The following is a 16,375-nucleotide window of genomic DNA, read 5'->3' as shown; positions in this document are numbered from 1 at the left end:
TGTTTTAAGAAATAGGGCCTACTGACAAATTTTACATGCAGGAAACATGGGTGTTATTTGATAATAACATACATGACAAATACTGTCCTTTCCTTATTCTGGCCTATGTAACTATTGTGCTGTGATTGGCATAATATGGAATTCTAAGACTCCAATTCACTAAACAAGGGAAGAATCACTAGGGTGGGGAAAAGATGAAAGTGGGGGGGTGGAGTGGGAAAATTCCAACCATTTTTTTAATGATCTTGCTTCTTATTTGCCATTTTGTTGCCACAGTAGCTCCAATTTAGAAAAGCAGTATGGTGATATGCCATGCCATTCTTCCTGAAATTTCTCAGAGAAGCTAAGTGACTTGCTCCTCATCATGTTTGTGAGTGGTAGAGAGGATCATATAGGAGTTACTGTCATTTTAAAATCCTCTATCCTGGTGTTTTTCAACTTATCAGCTGCGGAGGGTTGTAGCTAAATTTGTAAAGAATCCTCAAATTCTTGTGTACATATATATTTTTCTTGATCCACAAATCAAAAGATACTATGATTATCACTATTATCATTCAGGAGGTCTACAAAATTGGTTGACACTTAAAAAGTACTCTTCTTACTAAAAAGTGAGTAAGTAAAAGGAAACCATGGCTCTATACTTGTGGTTTTCATATTTTGGGGTTTCACAGATCAATATCAATATCATTCATTATATGTTTTAGAGCTTAAAATTATAGTCTTTCAAATAACATGGATTGAGTTTTATGGAAAACTCACTTCATAATCCCTCCCTTCAAAATCAGTAAAAATGTTATCATGGGCCAGGACTGGTGTGAAAAATGTCATTTGGGAACCCTGCTTCTCACCTTACAATGAAAAAGAAGGGAAGAAGAGTTCAATGGACTCTGTAACTTGTTAGGGTGGGTTTTAGAAAAGGAAACATACAGATGAGGGTTCTTTATCCTTCTCTGGGCTGACTCTTACCTGGCATCACTCACTGGTGATTATAGCCACCAGCAAACTATTAGTTTCAGCTCTGAGAACTGCCACCTCTAAGATTAGTGATGAAAGTGGTAGCTCACAAGTAATTCATGTTCCTTCTAACTTAGAAGTGATTCATCATTATGGGTTAAGGAAGACAGAAGAAAAGAGCTCATACATAATTTGCCTATTCTTCTCAATCTCTTATCTGCATGGGCTAGCCAAGGAGTTATGTTAGTTAGTTAAGAAAATTAACCCGGGCTAAGAAAAAAAATGTGGCAAATATGGACAGATCAACGGATTCAACTGATTCAACTGTTATTCATTCAATAAACATTTGCACAATGCCTACCTTGGACAGACACTGTGTAAAGAATATAGCAATTAAAAACAAATAACACCAGCAAAAACAATCTCTGCCATGAAAACACACAGGAAATGTACCTAATCTAGAATAACAATAAAGGGAGACTCATACATGGCTTCTCAAAAGAGATAACATCTGAGCTAAGTCTAGAAAACTTGATAGGGATGAGGCAGAACACTTGTTACCAAAGTGAACAGCATGTGCAAACAAGAAGCTTCTTGACCATCTCAAACATAGTTGATCTTTGTATACATCCGCCATCTTGAGATGAAACCAGACCCTAACCTGTCAGGAGGGGTCTTTATTACCTGTCAGGAATAATGATTGCCCTGCCGTTGCCTCGTAAGGCCTTTCTTTCTTAGCTAAATGAGTAACATAAACAAGGACAGGACAACAGGGATGATCCTGCTGCCAAATATTCCCATACATGTGGCCAGGCAAAGGGCCAATGCTAATCACAGCCTCCAGCACCTGCATACCCTCAGCTGGGGGGCTCTGTTCTCAAAGAGAAATTCACAGAAGGCCTGTCAGCACCTTGCTGTCTGTCTTGGGACAAGGCTATCTAGGAACTTGCCTGAATGTTTCCCACATGCTACAAATCCTGCTTCTCAACATTTACATAGTTTTCTGATACTGTAGTCCCAAACCGTAGCACAAAAGAATCCTTCACAACCTATACTAACAATTCAAACACCTCCCAAAGTTAAAAGGAGGCACCTGCGAGATGCTCAGAGACATATGTGAAGAGGGGGTTCTTCAGTTAAACAAAAGCCACCTTAAAGGCAACCTGTGCAGTTGCAAAGGACCCCCATATACAGAAGGGCCCGCATGTTGCATTCAGTGCTCTGCTGTCACCTTCATGAAATTATAGTATTTTTTTAACAAGGAAGTATTCACACATTTTCATTTTGCACTGGGATCTGCAAATTATGTAGTGGGTCCTGACTACTTTCCCCACCAAAGGGGAAAAGGGGAGCCTAGTCAAGGGCCTGAAGCCCTGTAAGAGGACTTGAAATGAAAGAGTGAGTTATAAAACAGAGAAAAATAAAAGTGAGAGTACAATTTTATAGTTTGTAAGGAAATCTAGCATTGTTTGCTAAGGCAGAAGCCCATAATTTTAATTTCTCAAGCCATTATGAAGTTTGTTACTCAGAAACACCCACATTATTTTATTGCTTAATGGACCTTATGCAGCCCTTTTCTGGTTCTTTAGTCTGGAAGAGTGGCCCCAAAGACATACAATTCAAATGGTCCCAAAAGACACACAATTCAAAGAACTACATAAAAATGTACCACAAAGTGTCAAAGCCACAGTCTCAAACAACTTTCTCTGCACTGTTTTCTACTTCATGTCCCAAATGACAAGAGATCATTCTCATCTTGTATTTGTCTTTCCCATTACAACCTTTACTCACCAGTTCCTTCTTAACCACAACTCGAGTTCTCCCTGTGGTAATGTTACTATCAGTCTTTCCTGGCAAATATCTTTTCACATCACTAACACCTTGATTTTTATCAGGAATGGCTGAATAATTTGCAGGGCCCAGTGCAAAATAAAAATGTGGGCCCCTTTTTCAAAACTTAGTAAGAATTTAAAGGCAACAATAGGAAGAGCATGAAACTATGCATTGGGTCCTTATAAGTGTGGAGTTATGTGACTGCACAGGCTGAACATCCAAGAAGCCATCTTTAATTCTCAGTGGCCAAAATCGGGTCACATACCCCATTCCTTAACCAATCACTATTTAAGTGGGGTAACTAGTTTAGGCTTAGACTAAGAACAGCTTCCCTGGAACTGGGCATAAGTTCATCTTCTCTGAGTTGCATGGTATCTGGTGGCAAGGATTCATGACTAAAACCAGGCTTCTTTTGAGTAGAAGTTAGGAAGGCATTGTTGCTGAGTAGCCAACAACAGTACCCACTATGTCATGTATCCATGGCTAAGAAAGAGGAGGTCTTCTTTCAGAAACTCCCTTTGATGCAAGCTCTCATTCCCTAGGGCCTTGAAGATCAAATCCTCCCAACTTAACTCTGCCTGCTTTCCATTCCCAGGCCCCTATGCACTTTAAATATCTCCCCTGCTGTCAACCCGTTCCACAGGTACATGGAGGGGTGAAAAGATGTGATTCCCATACTCCTGACTATCATCAAAAGAAGGAACCAAGACTAACAGACCATAAAGTACACAAAAAACTCAAATAATAGAAGAAATTTAAGGAAAAATGCTACTAATTAAAATCCACATGTTAGTGTTGAGAGTTAGTGGAAGTATTGGGTTTACAAGTGCTGGATGGAATCCTCAGTAGGAGTTCAGAAAGACAGGGGATTTTAAATGGGGGTAGTTGTCAGTGTTGAGTGCTGTGGAATGCATTTTAGAACAGAAGACTAATTCACAATCCACAGTGGTAGAATTCTCATAGAGCAAGTTTTGATAGTAGAATGAGTCTTTTTCAAGAGACAAACAGGTTTGTTTGGCTAGAGCAGACTGAAAAAATCACTCAAAAATGTCAGTGGTAAAGTCATGCAGTAGAAAGTTATTACCAGGAAATTAGATCTAATACAAAAGGCAACAGTACAGTTTTTGAAGATGTACACTGTGATTTTTTCATACCTATGCGAAAATTGAGAGCTTGCTTTTGTTACTCTCTTCCAAACATTTGCTCTTCATCTGGCCCAAATCGTGTTCAGTCCTTAAGACCAAGCTCAGGCCCTATCACTGCCAACAGGCCTTCCCTGAACCTTCCTTGAACTTTCCTCACTTTCTAGTATCTCTCAACCCCACTGAAAGTGACTTAAGAAAGAGAATGCTCCTTCTCTACTGTCTCAGTGCACCTCATGACCCCATATTGGAAGGATCTATTGAAGCGTCTCTCACTCACTGGACTATAACTCTTTGATGCCAGAAACTCTACCTATTCTTCTTCATAACTTCTATGCCTTGATGACTGATGAAATTATCTTCTATCAACATATCATAAGTATTAAAGAATGCTTAATACAATCAGAAGATACATAAGAACAATAACTTTTAATAATCTATGTGTATAATGGCAAAAGAATGCTCAGAATAAAAGAAAATAATATGTATAAAAAGTAGGTATTTTTATACTATTGATTACCTGAAAGGGGTATTAGAGTGGATGTAGATGAATATGAGAAGGCTGTTAAAGATCATTTTAAGATCCCTTTCCTTAAGATCCAGAACAATATATAATAGAGTCTCTTAATTTACTCTCAATGGAAATGAGACAATATAATGACAGGTTTTGGTTCCAAATATTTGAATGTTTACATTTCTAGTCTCTGAAGATCCTTGAAATTTGGACTTTATTCCAGTTATGATATAACCAATAAACATTTATGGGGAACCTATGACCCTCAATCCAGGCAATAATGAAATTAAGTAAAGTGGAGATTGCTTTGAGCTCCTATATGGCATGATTTGTAAATAGTCACAGCACCCCACATACACCCATATCTCAAAATTGCTTCTGAGCTAGCGAAGTCAAAAAAACTTAGAAAGCTGGAAGGTGGTTTCTTTAGCGGTATTTAAAAAATGCTTCTATAGGACAATAGCAAAGCTAAGGGTTTTCCTGATTCTTCTTCACACATAATTTTGCCATTTGGTTTTTCCCTTCATGCTAACTTGTGTTAATTTATGCTTGATTTCAAGTGTGTGTATGTGTGTTTATGTGTGTGAAGGGAAATGGATAGTAAAGTTTCTGACTTTCCCTCCTTTGTTTAGATTTTCTTTTCTTTTGTTTTTATTTTTTTTTTACCGTTTATTTTTATTTTTGAGAGCTAGAGAGACAGAGCATGAGTGGGGGAGGGGCAGAGAGAGGGAGACAGAATCCGAAGCAGGCTCCTGGCTCTGAGCTGTCAGCACACAGCCCAATGTGGGGCTCGAACTCACAGACTGCGAGATCATGACCTGAGCCGAAGTCAGCGGCTCAACCAACTGAGCCACCCAGGGACCCCTAGATTTTCTAGTAGTGAGGCTTTTTCACTAACTTTCTCCTCTCTTGACAAACTGAAAACCAGTAAATGATTCCTTAATTCTGACATCATTAGGAGATAACTTACCCTTAGTTAAGATTAGACAATATAATTAAAATTTCTATATTAATTTCATTTTTTAATGGATACTTAGTGGTAGTAATGAAAAAAAGAATCCAAGCACTTGGAAAATATGAGAAAAACATGGTTCTAAATATAGAGGCTCTGAGTTATCAGTGTAAGGTTAGATTAAGCACATTAAGAGCAAGGCAGTAACACATTTAGGTATAAATACATAATGTGTGTAAATTAGAATTCTAAATATGTTTCTCATATTTGAGAAGCTCAAATATGTTTTTCATGTGTTCTCATTCTCAATATGTTTAATTAATTGTACCTGATTAGAAAATAAAAAAAAATTAAAGACATACTTTGAATTTCAATGATCTTCTGTAAAGAAATAACAGCATTCATATTCGGGGTTTGGTGGAGAATATCTTCTGCAAGCGGCTCCAGCTGCAGGAACAGTAGATAATAAAGAGCAGAATATTATGACTTTATAGTAAGTCTGACAGAAGCAAAGCAAATTGAAACAACCTAAAAAAAAAAAGGCTGCCCCAAGAACTAGTTAACATTTTCATTTTGCTGGTAGCAGTTCTAAAAGTGTAACCAGTTTTATTTTCTGTTTTGTAGCCATGTAATTGAATTCCAAAGGGCTTTTCTATTGGTCACAAAACTAATCTATGAAGTCCCTGAAGCAGGTGCATGTCTGTGTATTATTCATTAAAAATCTGAGTTATTTGTGTAATTTTTGTGGGTTCTTCACAAACCAAATTCCATCATGTCTGTATGTGCAGCTGGGCCCTGCAAACAAAACCTCAGGGAAGTTGCAGTAGACGGAAAGTGGGCAGTCTATTATCCATACTTTCGTAGTATTTTTACATCCGGCCACCTTACACTTTCGGACACTTCACAGTAGAAAGCCGTAAGACATAGCTGCTCTTACTCAATTGCGGTTAAAGAAATGGTAGAGAAAACGTTCAAATAAAACCAGAGCTAAAAACACTGCATGTTTAAAAGGGAAATAACTGTGCCTTTTTCATTTAACTTCTACTATATTCATAACTAGGCAGAAGTCCATGTGGAAGCACAGGACAAATTCCTGTCTTGCAAATCTATCATGATCTTCTGGAATTACAATGATTTTTCATGGACAAGCTTTGCAAACATTGCTTTGTGAGAAATGAAGAGGAACTTTAAATAATTTATGGATTGTTCTGGCAGAACTAAATCTGATGATGCATCCTGGGAATACCTTGGTGATGTTGCTTGGTGTGTAGCAGCAGAAACCGCACACCCAGAACCTTGCAAACAAAATAGCTGTCTAGCTATTGAAATCCAGAAAGCAAGGAAAGTAATAGTAACAAAGGTATTTAAAAAAAAGGAGTTTTCTTAGAAAATCTGAAGTTAGTAGTCACAAATTCAAACTGATGGTCAAATTATAATATGGCTTGAAAAGGAACCGATGTCACTAGACATTGTACTGAAAAACTCATCTATGTCTCTTTTTCTGTAGAAAAAACCTAAAAACTCAGGAATTCCAAGTTTCCACAGCATATGTGAGTGAATCTTCCCCCCAGGGTCTCTCTGAATTGATTATTCTATACTTCAATCATGGAATCTAAAACAATAGCACCTTTCTTCCAGATGCCATAGGATAACTGAGTAGCTCAGGGATATTTATATATGGGTAAATTCACTAAATACAACTTTCAAGAAGGTTTTTTTCAGCTGCCAAAGAAAAACCTTTAAAACATCAAAAGGTTATTTGCAATACAGTTTAGCAAGAGAGAAAAAAAGTGTCAGTGAAAAGGTTCTGTAATCTCAAATTCTTAAAATTTGTTAAAATCAATTTTTAAATCTGGTATTTCATACAGTATCTTCAAGAATATGTTACCCTAGTTAACACCCTCTTAACTCAAAGGAAGTAATGAATCATAGGCAGTAGGTTACTTGGAAAACTTACTCAAGAATCAGATAGGGTTGAACTACCTTTCTTATAAATACTCCTTTCACTTCAGTCTCAGAGCTTAAAGAACATTTTTAATAGAAATCAGGTAGAATTTACTAACAAAATTTTTGAAACATCACCCTACGTTCAAATATCTAAGAACAAAACAATGAGGTGATTTCAGCATATTTAGTTCTTCAAAAAGCTCTCCTGTGCCATTAGGGGGAAAATGCTGACAAATTAAAAGGTGCAGGCTACTGGAAAGAAAACTACAGGCAGATCATTAATGTAAAAACCTCATTTCTGGAATTCTCCTGCATTGAGGTTTGTGGGCTATTTTTAAGATCTGGGTTATGTAGAACGTAAATGTGATTCAGGGTGTTGAGAGTAAAAATACAAACCACACTAAACCTTCAATTTGGAATGGTCAGTTAAATATGATAAAGTTGTGTCTACTTATAAAAGCAACCTAGAGAATTAAAGCAATTACACTGATAATTTAAACCCCCAAACCATTTCCCTGCATGTTTTTAGGTGAATGCCATTTGGAGGATTTAATCTTCAATAAATTGCTGCAATTTGCTTCATTTTGAGGATATACACACAGACAGAGATGAATTCAGAAAGTTCTCAGTGTAGGTTCTTTATTGTTCCTTAGGTAGCTCTGCAGAGAAGGTAATAGGTAATATTCTGAGTTGGCAAGAAGGCAAGTAGCATTTAGGGTCTGTTTTCATAAGAGAGACCACAGAATTGAGTTGTCTTTTCTAGAGTGTTTGTTGATTTAATCATTCAAAATTATAAGCACTTAAAATATCTGCTTGAAGCATCTATTTAACAAATATTTATAAGTATTGGTATAACTAACTATAATGAAATAATATTAAATGAATAGTCATTTTTCTTAAATTTGGACAGAAACTAACAATATGCAGTAAAGCTCTGTTATGTATTTGGTTTGGCTGATAAGATACAGCAAAAACATTGGCTGTTGAGGCTAATCAATGTTAGTAAGAGTTATTAAAATATAAATAAGGAAGTAATTTACATAAAACAATACTTTTGTATGCAAAACTTATAGTAAGATAAAACAGATGCAGATGAGGGAAATATCACACATCCATCATGCTATCTTTGTCGAGCAATTCCATCAAGTGATGATAATTATCAGGGAGTAAGAAGATACACTAGATAATTTTTAACACAACCTCTTGACACATGAAGTTCTCATCCAGCATATCTAAAGCTTAAATGCAACCATTACTTACATAACTTCTTTATACAAATTTTCTGACTGCGACAGGGAAATTTATTTTTCTATATTTTTACAGAAAGTGGCAATACCATATTGATATAATTCAAATGTTTGCTAAGTTTCACATATCGTGTAATTTCTAAGTATTACAGCTATTTTAAAACACCATAAAATTGTGGCTATTACCATGTTGTAAATAAGTAATTTTCAGATTCTTTAGAATCAGACCATTTAATCAAAATCATTTTAGTTGACTAACATGCATTTATAGAAATAGGCAAAGGTATCCTTGGAGAAGCTCTTGAGTAAGAGTTTTAATATTTACTCTGTATTCATGAGAGAAGAAAATCAACTTTATTATTTTCATGATTCAGAACTGAACAGAGAAAAGGCTAAACAGAGATTTTGCAATTAGGTACATGAGAACTGATGTATACATCAATCAAGCAGAGGATCTACTAACTACTCTTGTTAGCTTTTATGTTTCCCAAATACGCCCAGTATTTCCACACTTTAATGCCTTTATTTATTCTGTTTCTTCTAAATTCTATTTTCTCTATCCTTATTTGAATTGGTGAAACCTTGCTAAATCATCCGAGGACCAATATGAACATTGCCTGCTCTGTGAAATCTTTTCTAAAATTCTCTGTGAGGGCAAATGGCTTCCACTTCTGTTCTTCCTTTCCACATATTCATGTTTACTCTACACATTTTTGTAGTAAGCCACGTCTGTCATTTTCCACTTTGTTGTGAGCCCTTTAAAGGCAAAGATATAGCCTGGTATATGGTGGGCATTAAAAAAATATGTTGAATGGGGGCGCCTGGGTGGCTCAGTCGGTTAAGCGTCTGACTTCAGCTCAGGTCATGATCTCATGGTTCGTAGGTTCGAGCCCCGCGTTGGGCTCTGTGCTGACAGCTCAGAGCCTGGAGCCTGCTTCGGATTCTGTGTCTCCCTCTCTCTCTGACCCTCCCCCGTTCATGCTCTGTCTCTCTCTGTCTCAAAAATAAATAAATGTTAAAAATATTAAAAAAAAATACGTTGAATGAAGGAAAGATTAATTGAAAGAAAACATAAAGAGGTTGTCTTTATTCTGGCCTCCAGAACTAACATATCTAAGTGGGATAGGTTTTTTTCTTGGTTACCTGCTGTAGTTGGGGCATGGTTTTAGGGTGAAAGACTAGAAGGAATAACGGATAATTCATTTTTAAATCAATGTAATCGATTTTTAGTTGAGGTTTTAGTTGATTTTTGAACTTAAACTGACCATTCTTGAAACTTAGTTATTAAGTCCAGTAATGTGTAAATGAGTAATTTTGTATAGACTTTCTACATACACAATTATATCATCTGTGAATAATGAGACATCTGTTTATCTTTAAACTTTATTTTTTGTTTCTTTTTCATACCCTATTACACAGTCTAGGACCACCAATGCACTGTTAAAATGAAGCAGTAAAAGTGAGCATCTTTTCCTTGTTTTTGATTTCAAAGAAAAATTCCCATATTTCACCCTTAAATCTGATGCTAACTACAGAATGTTTATAAATATCCTTTATCAAGTTAATAAATTTTCCTTTTATTCCTAGTTCGTCAAAAGTCATAATTGGGTGTTTAATTTATCAACTGATTTTTTAGCATCTATTGAAATGGTTATGTTTCTTTATCATTCTCTTAATATGGTGAATTATAATTACTTATTTTGGAATGTTACTATGTTATGTTCCTGGCTTAAACATAATTTTGTTATGGGGTTTTAAGATATTGAAGAATGGCTATAATTTTGTTTATGCTTATGAGCAGAATTTTCCTATAATATTCCTTTCTTATAATGTTTGTTCAAGTTTAGGGTATCATATTATACTGGTCTCAAATAATTAGCTGTGTTCTTACTCCTACCCCCTTACTCTGAAACAGTGTAAATTATAGTAGAATTCACTGGTGAAGCCATATGGGTTCACCATGGTACTTTCTCTTGGTAAATTTGGCTTTAAAGATTCAATTTTGAGGGCACCTGGGTGGCTCAGTTGGTTAAGCATCTGACTTCAGCTCAGGTCATGATCTCCTGGCTCACGAGTTCAAGCCCCCCTGTTGGGCTGTGCTGACAGCTCAGAACCTGCAGCCTGTTTTGGATCTGTGTCTCCTCCTTTTTCTGCCCCTCCCCTGCTTGTGCTCTGTCTCTCTCTCTCTCTCTCTCTCAAAAATAAATAAAAACATTAAAAAAAGATTCAGTTTTGTAAATTATTATAGTATCATTCAAATTTTTTGTCTTCTTGATTCAGTTTTTTCAAGGTTATATTTTTATAAGAAATTTCCCATTTCAAATAAAATTTCAATTGTTTTACATAAACATTTTTTTTAAATATTCTTTTGTAACCCACACATTAAAATCTGTGGTAAGTCTACTTTTTCATTTCAAGTACTGGTAATGCATAACTTTTCTCTGTCTGTCTTGCTAGATTTCTATCAATTCTGTTAATTGTTTCAAAGAACTAAACTTTCACTTTTTTTTCCTTTTAAAAAATTTGTTTAATATTCATTTTTTTTTGAGAGAGAGAGAGACAGAGTGTGAGAGGGGGGAGGGGCAGACAGAGAGGGAGACAACAGAATCTGAAGCAAGCTGCAGACTATGACATGTGAGCACAGAGCCTGCTCAAACTCACAGTCTGTGAGATCATGACTTGAGCCAAAGTAGGACACTTAACCAACTGAGCCGGCCAGGTGCCCCCTAAACTTTGAGTTTTGAATATCTTATACATTATATATTTGTTTTGTATTTCATTATTTCTTCTCTATACATATCTTTTGCTTACTTCATGTTTAATTCACGCTTTGATTTTCTAATTGCTTTAGTTCTATACTTCTATCTTTAATTTTAAAGTTTCTTCTATTCTAATATACACATTTAAAAGCTTTACATTTTCCCCAAATTCAACTTTATATACATGACACAAATTTTAATATTTCATATTCTCATAATCATTCAACTCAAAATATTTTCTAATACTGTGATTTCTTTGGCACATGAGATATTGTACTTTGAAATCTCCAAATAAATGAGTTTTTCCAATTAGTTTTTTATTTCAAATTACATAACTAAATTTTTTTTAGTTTTGTTTTTATACTTCATTTTATTTTACATCATTGGTATCTTACTTTTATTTTACTGTAGTAAGAACACTTAACACAAATTCCAACCACTTAAAAAATTAAGTGTATAATACATTATTGTTGACTCCAGGAATAATGACATAGAGCAGATCACCAGAGCTTATTGATCTTGCTTGACTTAAACTTTATACTCATTGATTACTAACTCTCATTTATCTTTCCCTCCAATTCCTGACAACCGCCATTCACCCTCTCAGTCTGTGAATCCGATTATTCTAGATACCTCACGTAAATGGAATCATGCAGTATGTGTCTTTCTGCGAATGGACTGTTTCACTTAGCATAATGTCTTCAAGATTCATTCATGTTTCACATATTGCAAAATTTCTTTCCTTTTAAAGGCTGTATAGTATTCCATAATATGTATTTACCACATTTTCTTATTCATTCATCTTTCAGTAAACATTTAGCCTGTGTCCACATCTTGTCCTTGGTAAGTAGTGCTGCAATGATTATGGGAGGGCTATTATCTCCTCAAGATCCTGATCTTGCTGTATCATACAGCAGTTTTATATTTAACTTTTTGAGGGCCCTGTATACTGTTTTCTAGAGCAGTTGTACCATTCTGTATTCCCACCAATAGCATGCAAGGGTTCTAATTTCTCCACGTCCTTGCCAACACTCATCTTTGTGCCATTTTTGATAACAGTCATACTGACAGATGTGAGGTGACATCTCCGTGTGGTTTTGACTTGCATTTCTTGATGATTAGTGACATTAAACATTTTTTCATATACTTTGTGGCCAGTATATGTCTTCTTTGGAGAAATTTCTGTTCAAGTCCTTAGTCCATAGTGTTAGAAGTTGTTATATTTTTTAGATGCCTTATCAGATATATGGTTTGCAAATATTTTTTCCAATTCCATAGATTGCCTTTACACTCTGTTGATTGTTTCTTTTGCTGTACAGCTTTTTAATCTGATAGTCTTGTTTATTCTCGGTTTTGTTGCCAGTGCTTTTGGTGTCATATCCAGGAAATCACTGTCAAGACCAAAGTCATGAAACTTTCCCTGGTTTCTTTTAGGAGTTTCACAGTTTTGGGTTTTACATTCAAATATTAATACATTTTGAGTTTATTTTTGTATATGAGATAAGATAAGGGTCCAGTTTCATTCTTTTATAAATACATATCAGTTTTCCCACCATTTGTTCAAGAGATTCACTTTCTCCAATATGTATTCTTGGGACCGTATATGTATGAATCAGTTAACCATGTAGGTCTGTAGATTTATTTATGTGCTTTCTCTTGGTCTCCAAGTCTACCTTTATGGCATTGTCGTACTATTTTAATTACCAACCTGTGTAATCTATTTTGAAATCAGGAGGTGTGAAGACTCCAGCTTTGTTCTTCTTTTTTTACGACTGATTTGTTTATTTATGGTCTGTTGTGGTTTCATATGAATTATTTTTTTTCTATTCCTGTAAAATATGCCATTGGGATTTTGATATGGATTGCACTGAATATGCACTTTGGGAAGTATGAACATTTTAACAATATCAGGTCTTCTAATCCATAACCATGGATTGTGTTTCCATTTGTTTGTATTATGTAATATTGATTCTGGTTTAATTTCACTATGGTAAGAAGTTATAGTCTATATGAATCCAATTGAAATTTATTGAAATTTGCTTTATGTCCCCAAATATGGTTTGTTCTTGAAAACATTACAGGTGTCCTTGAAAAGAATGATTTTCTGCAATTATTGGGTATGGCCTATTATATATATTTCAATTAGGGCAAGTTTATGAAAGTATTTAAATCTACATAACACCCTCTTTTATTATCTTCTTTCTCAATCAGTTTCAGAGAAGTATATTAAAATGTCATTATGATTCTGGTTTTGATTATTTTTCCATTTGCTTTTTTCAATTTTTGCCTGATATGTTTTGAACCTGAATTGTTAGATACATTACTTTTGAATTATTTCATCTTCTCAGTTAATAGAATATTTTACTACCATGAAGCATCTCTATCTCTACTTCATTTTTTTGTCTTAAAGTCCACTTTACCTGATATTAATATAGCCACACAAGCTTTATTTCAGTTAATTTCTGTAGTTTAATTTTTCTTTTTATATTTAAACTTTATTATTATATTATAACAAGTGTTCCTTTTTAAATAGCACTTTTTTATTATAATGTGATAATCTTTTATTCTTATTGGCAAACGAAATCCATTTATGTCTTTTGTGGAACTGCACAAGCTGATTCTAAAATTTTATATAAAAACACAGAAGGGACAAATGTAGCCACGACTGTCTTGAAGACAAAAAATAAATGTGAGATTTGTTCTACCAGATATCAAGATTTCTTATAAAACTATAGTAGTGAAGGCAGTATAGTACTGTCAAAAGGATAGACAAACAGACCTGTGGAATACAATAGCATCTCTATGAAGACACAGACAAGATACTAATGCTCAGCCATAAGGAATAGATGGTCTTTTCAATAAACGGTGCAGGATCAACTTTTAATTCACATTAAAAACACACACACACACACACAAATTTAACTTCTACTTCGTGCTATATAGACGTTCAATTCCCGATGGACTATGCAGCTAAATGTTGAAGTCAAAAATAAAGCTTTAAGGAAAGAAAAAGGAGAGTATTTACACAGCTTTGGCTATACACAAAGAAAACTTTGAAAGAATACAAAAGAGCTAACCATAAAGGAAATGACAGATTAGACATTAAAAATTATTTTTATTTTTCAAAGGGCACAATTACAAGGGTAAATAGACAAGGTATTTCACCACATGAAACCAACTGTAGAATCCATAAACAACTGCTCAAATCAGTAAGAAAAATGACAATCTGAAAGTGGACAAAAGGTACTTCAAAAACGGAATATATACATAATCAAAAAGTAGATGAAGATCTGCTTTACTTCTTCATTAGTATTTTGGCAAGACATAACCATGAGGATAAACTATTACACATACAACAGAATGTCTAACAATTTTAAAAGACTGACAATACCAAATGCTGGAAGTATGTAAAACAATGGAAACAGTCACATGCTGTTGGTAAATATGAATTGTGACAACCACTCTGGAAAAGTTTGTTATTATCTACAAAGACTAAACACATACAAATCCCACATCCCAGCAGTACCACTTTTAGATATATAGACAACAGAAATGTGTAAAGAAATGCACCAAGAAACATATATATATATATATTTATCAATATATAAAAATATAAATATAAAAATATAAATATAAAAATATAAAATATAAATATATATATATATATATATATATATATATATATATATATATATATATATATAAAGTCCATCATAGCATTGTACATAATGGCTCCCAAACTGGAAAAATTCTCTATAGTCATTAAAACCAGAATAAGTAAAGTGTGGCATTTTCTTAGATATTCCTTTTATGAAGTGTAATAATACTACATAATAATGCAAATGAATGAACTATAGCTAGCTGCAATAACATGAATGAATCTCATAAACATGTATTGAGCAAAAGAAGTTATATACAAAGAGATAGATATTGTATGATTTCATTTATATAAAGTTAAAAAACTGGTAAATTAAAATCTTGTGTTGAGAAGGGGAGTACTAATTGGAAAAGAAAAATATGGGGTCTATTGAAGTGCTGACATTATTTTATTTCTTCACTTGGTTGGTGGTGATATATGTGCTTGATTAGTGGTATTTCATTGAGTTGTGCATTCATACCTTATACAGTTTTCTGAATATTGTATTTTACAATCAAAAAACATTTTAAAAAGACAATATGTTTTCTGACATAAAAGAATAGGGGAATAAATCTGTTTCTTAACTCCATATTTTTTCTACATATTATGGTGCATTTAAGTAAAAAGGTGAGATTGTAGGTATTTCAGGAAAAATAAGTTATATTCTTAGATACAGGCTACAAATTTACCTACAAAGGGACTGAAAGACCCACTATAACATGTAAAGCAACACAGAAAAAATTTAGAAAGGGTTCAGTGTCAGGATGAAAAATATTGTGAAACTTTGGAAGAATATAGTGATCAAGACCAAGAGGATAAGGGAAGCAGTTTGCCATATAGATCTGACCTTCCATGTTGATGAACTATTATCAATTCCCTAGTGAGGAGGGAATGGTAGTTAAAACTCAACTTTCATTTAAATAATTGTCTTGGAGATGTCTTCAATTAGTTGTATATGTTTAATTTGATTGCTTAAGTAAATCTGGTTATAATTTTATCCATATTGTGATTCATGAGTCATTCTCAAAATAATCCTCTTTATTGATTTGAAGTCATTAAAATCTTTGACCAAAAAGATTGAAAAAAAAAGTCAATCAGGATGGATTCCATTGATAATCAAGTTACTACACTGACAGATTACTGAGATTATTCAGATTGAGTCTGCCTGCACACTACCTACATGTGGATGACATCACATAGCAATAAAGAAACATCTCTGGCCAAGAGGAGTGATATAAACCTAATGAGTCTTATGAGAATATCAGGAGAACCAAGAAACAAAGGGTACAGTCATGGCCATGGAGCCCACATGAAATATTAAAGGATTACTTGAATAAAATAAAAGGGACAAGAAGGCTAGATTCTGAGATTATTCCTGATGTTATCGCAC

General features: G+C 34.3%; 1 protein-coding gene across 2 annotated transcripts in view; it reads right to left on the bottom strand.

The window, feature by feature from the left end:
• HDAC9 (histone deacetylase 9) overlaps positions 1-16,375 on the bottom strand; it is a 955,850-nt gene that overhangs the window by 44,579 nt on the left and 894,896 nt on the right. For both annotated transcript variants that reach the window (XM_042967858.1, XM_042967863.1), the window contains exon 26: positions 5,758-5,842. In XM_042967858.1, the coding sequence (XP_042823792.1) occupies positions 5,758-5,842 (85 nt within the window). The remainder of the gene's footprint in view (positions 1-5,757; positions 5,843-16,375) is intronic.

The sequence above is a fragment of the Panthera tigris genome, chromosome A2, assembly GCF_018350195.1.
Source record: "Panthera tigris isolate Pti1 chromosome A2, P.tigris_Pti1_mat1.1, whole genome shotgun sequence".
In the NCBI taxonomy this organism is placed as follows: domain Eukaryota; kingdom Metazoa; phylum Chordata; class Mammalia; order Carnivora; family Felidae; genus Panthera; species Panthera tigris.
Note: the sequence above shows the minus strand (reverse complement) of the source record. Positions and strands in the feature narration are given on the sequence as shown.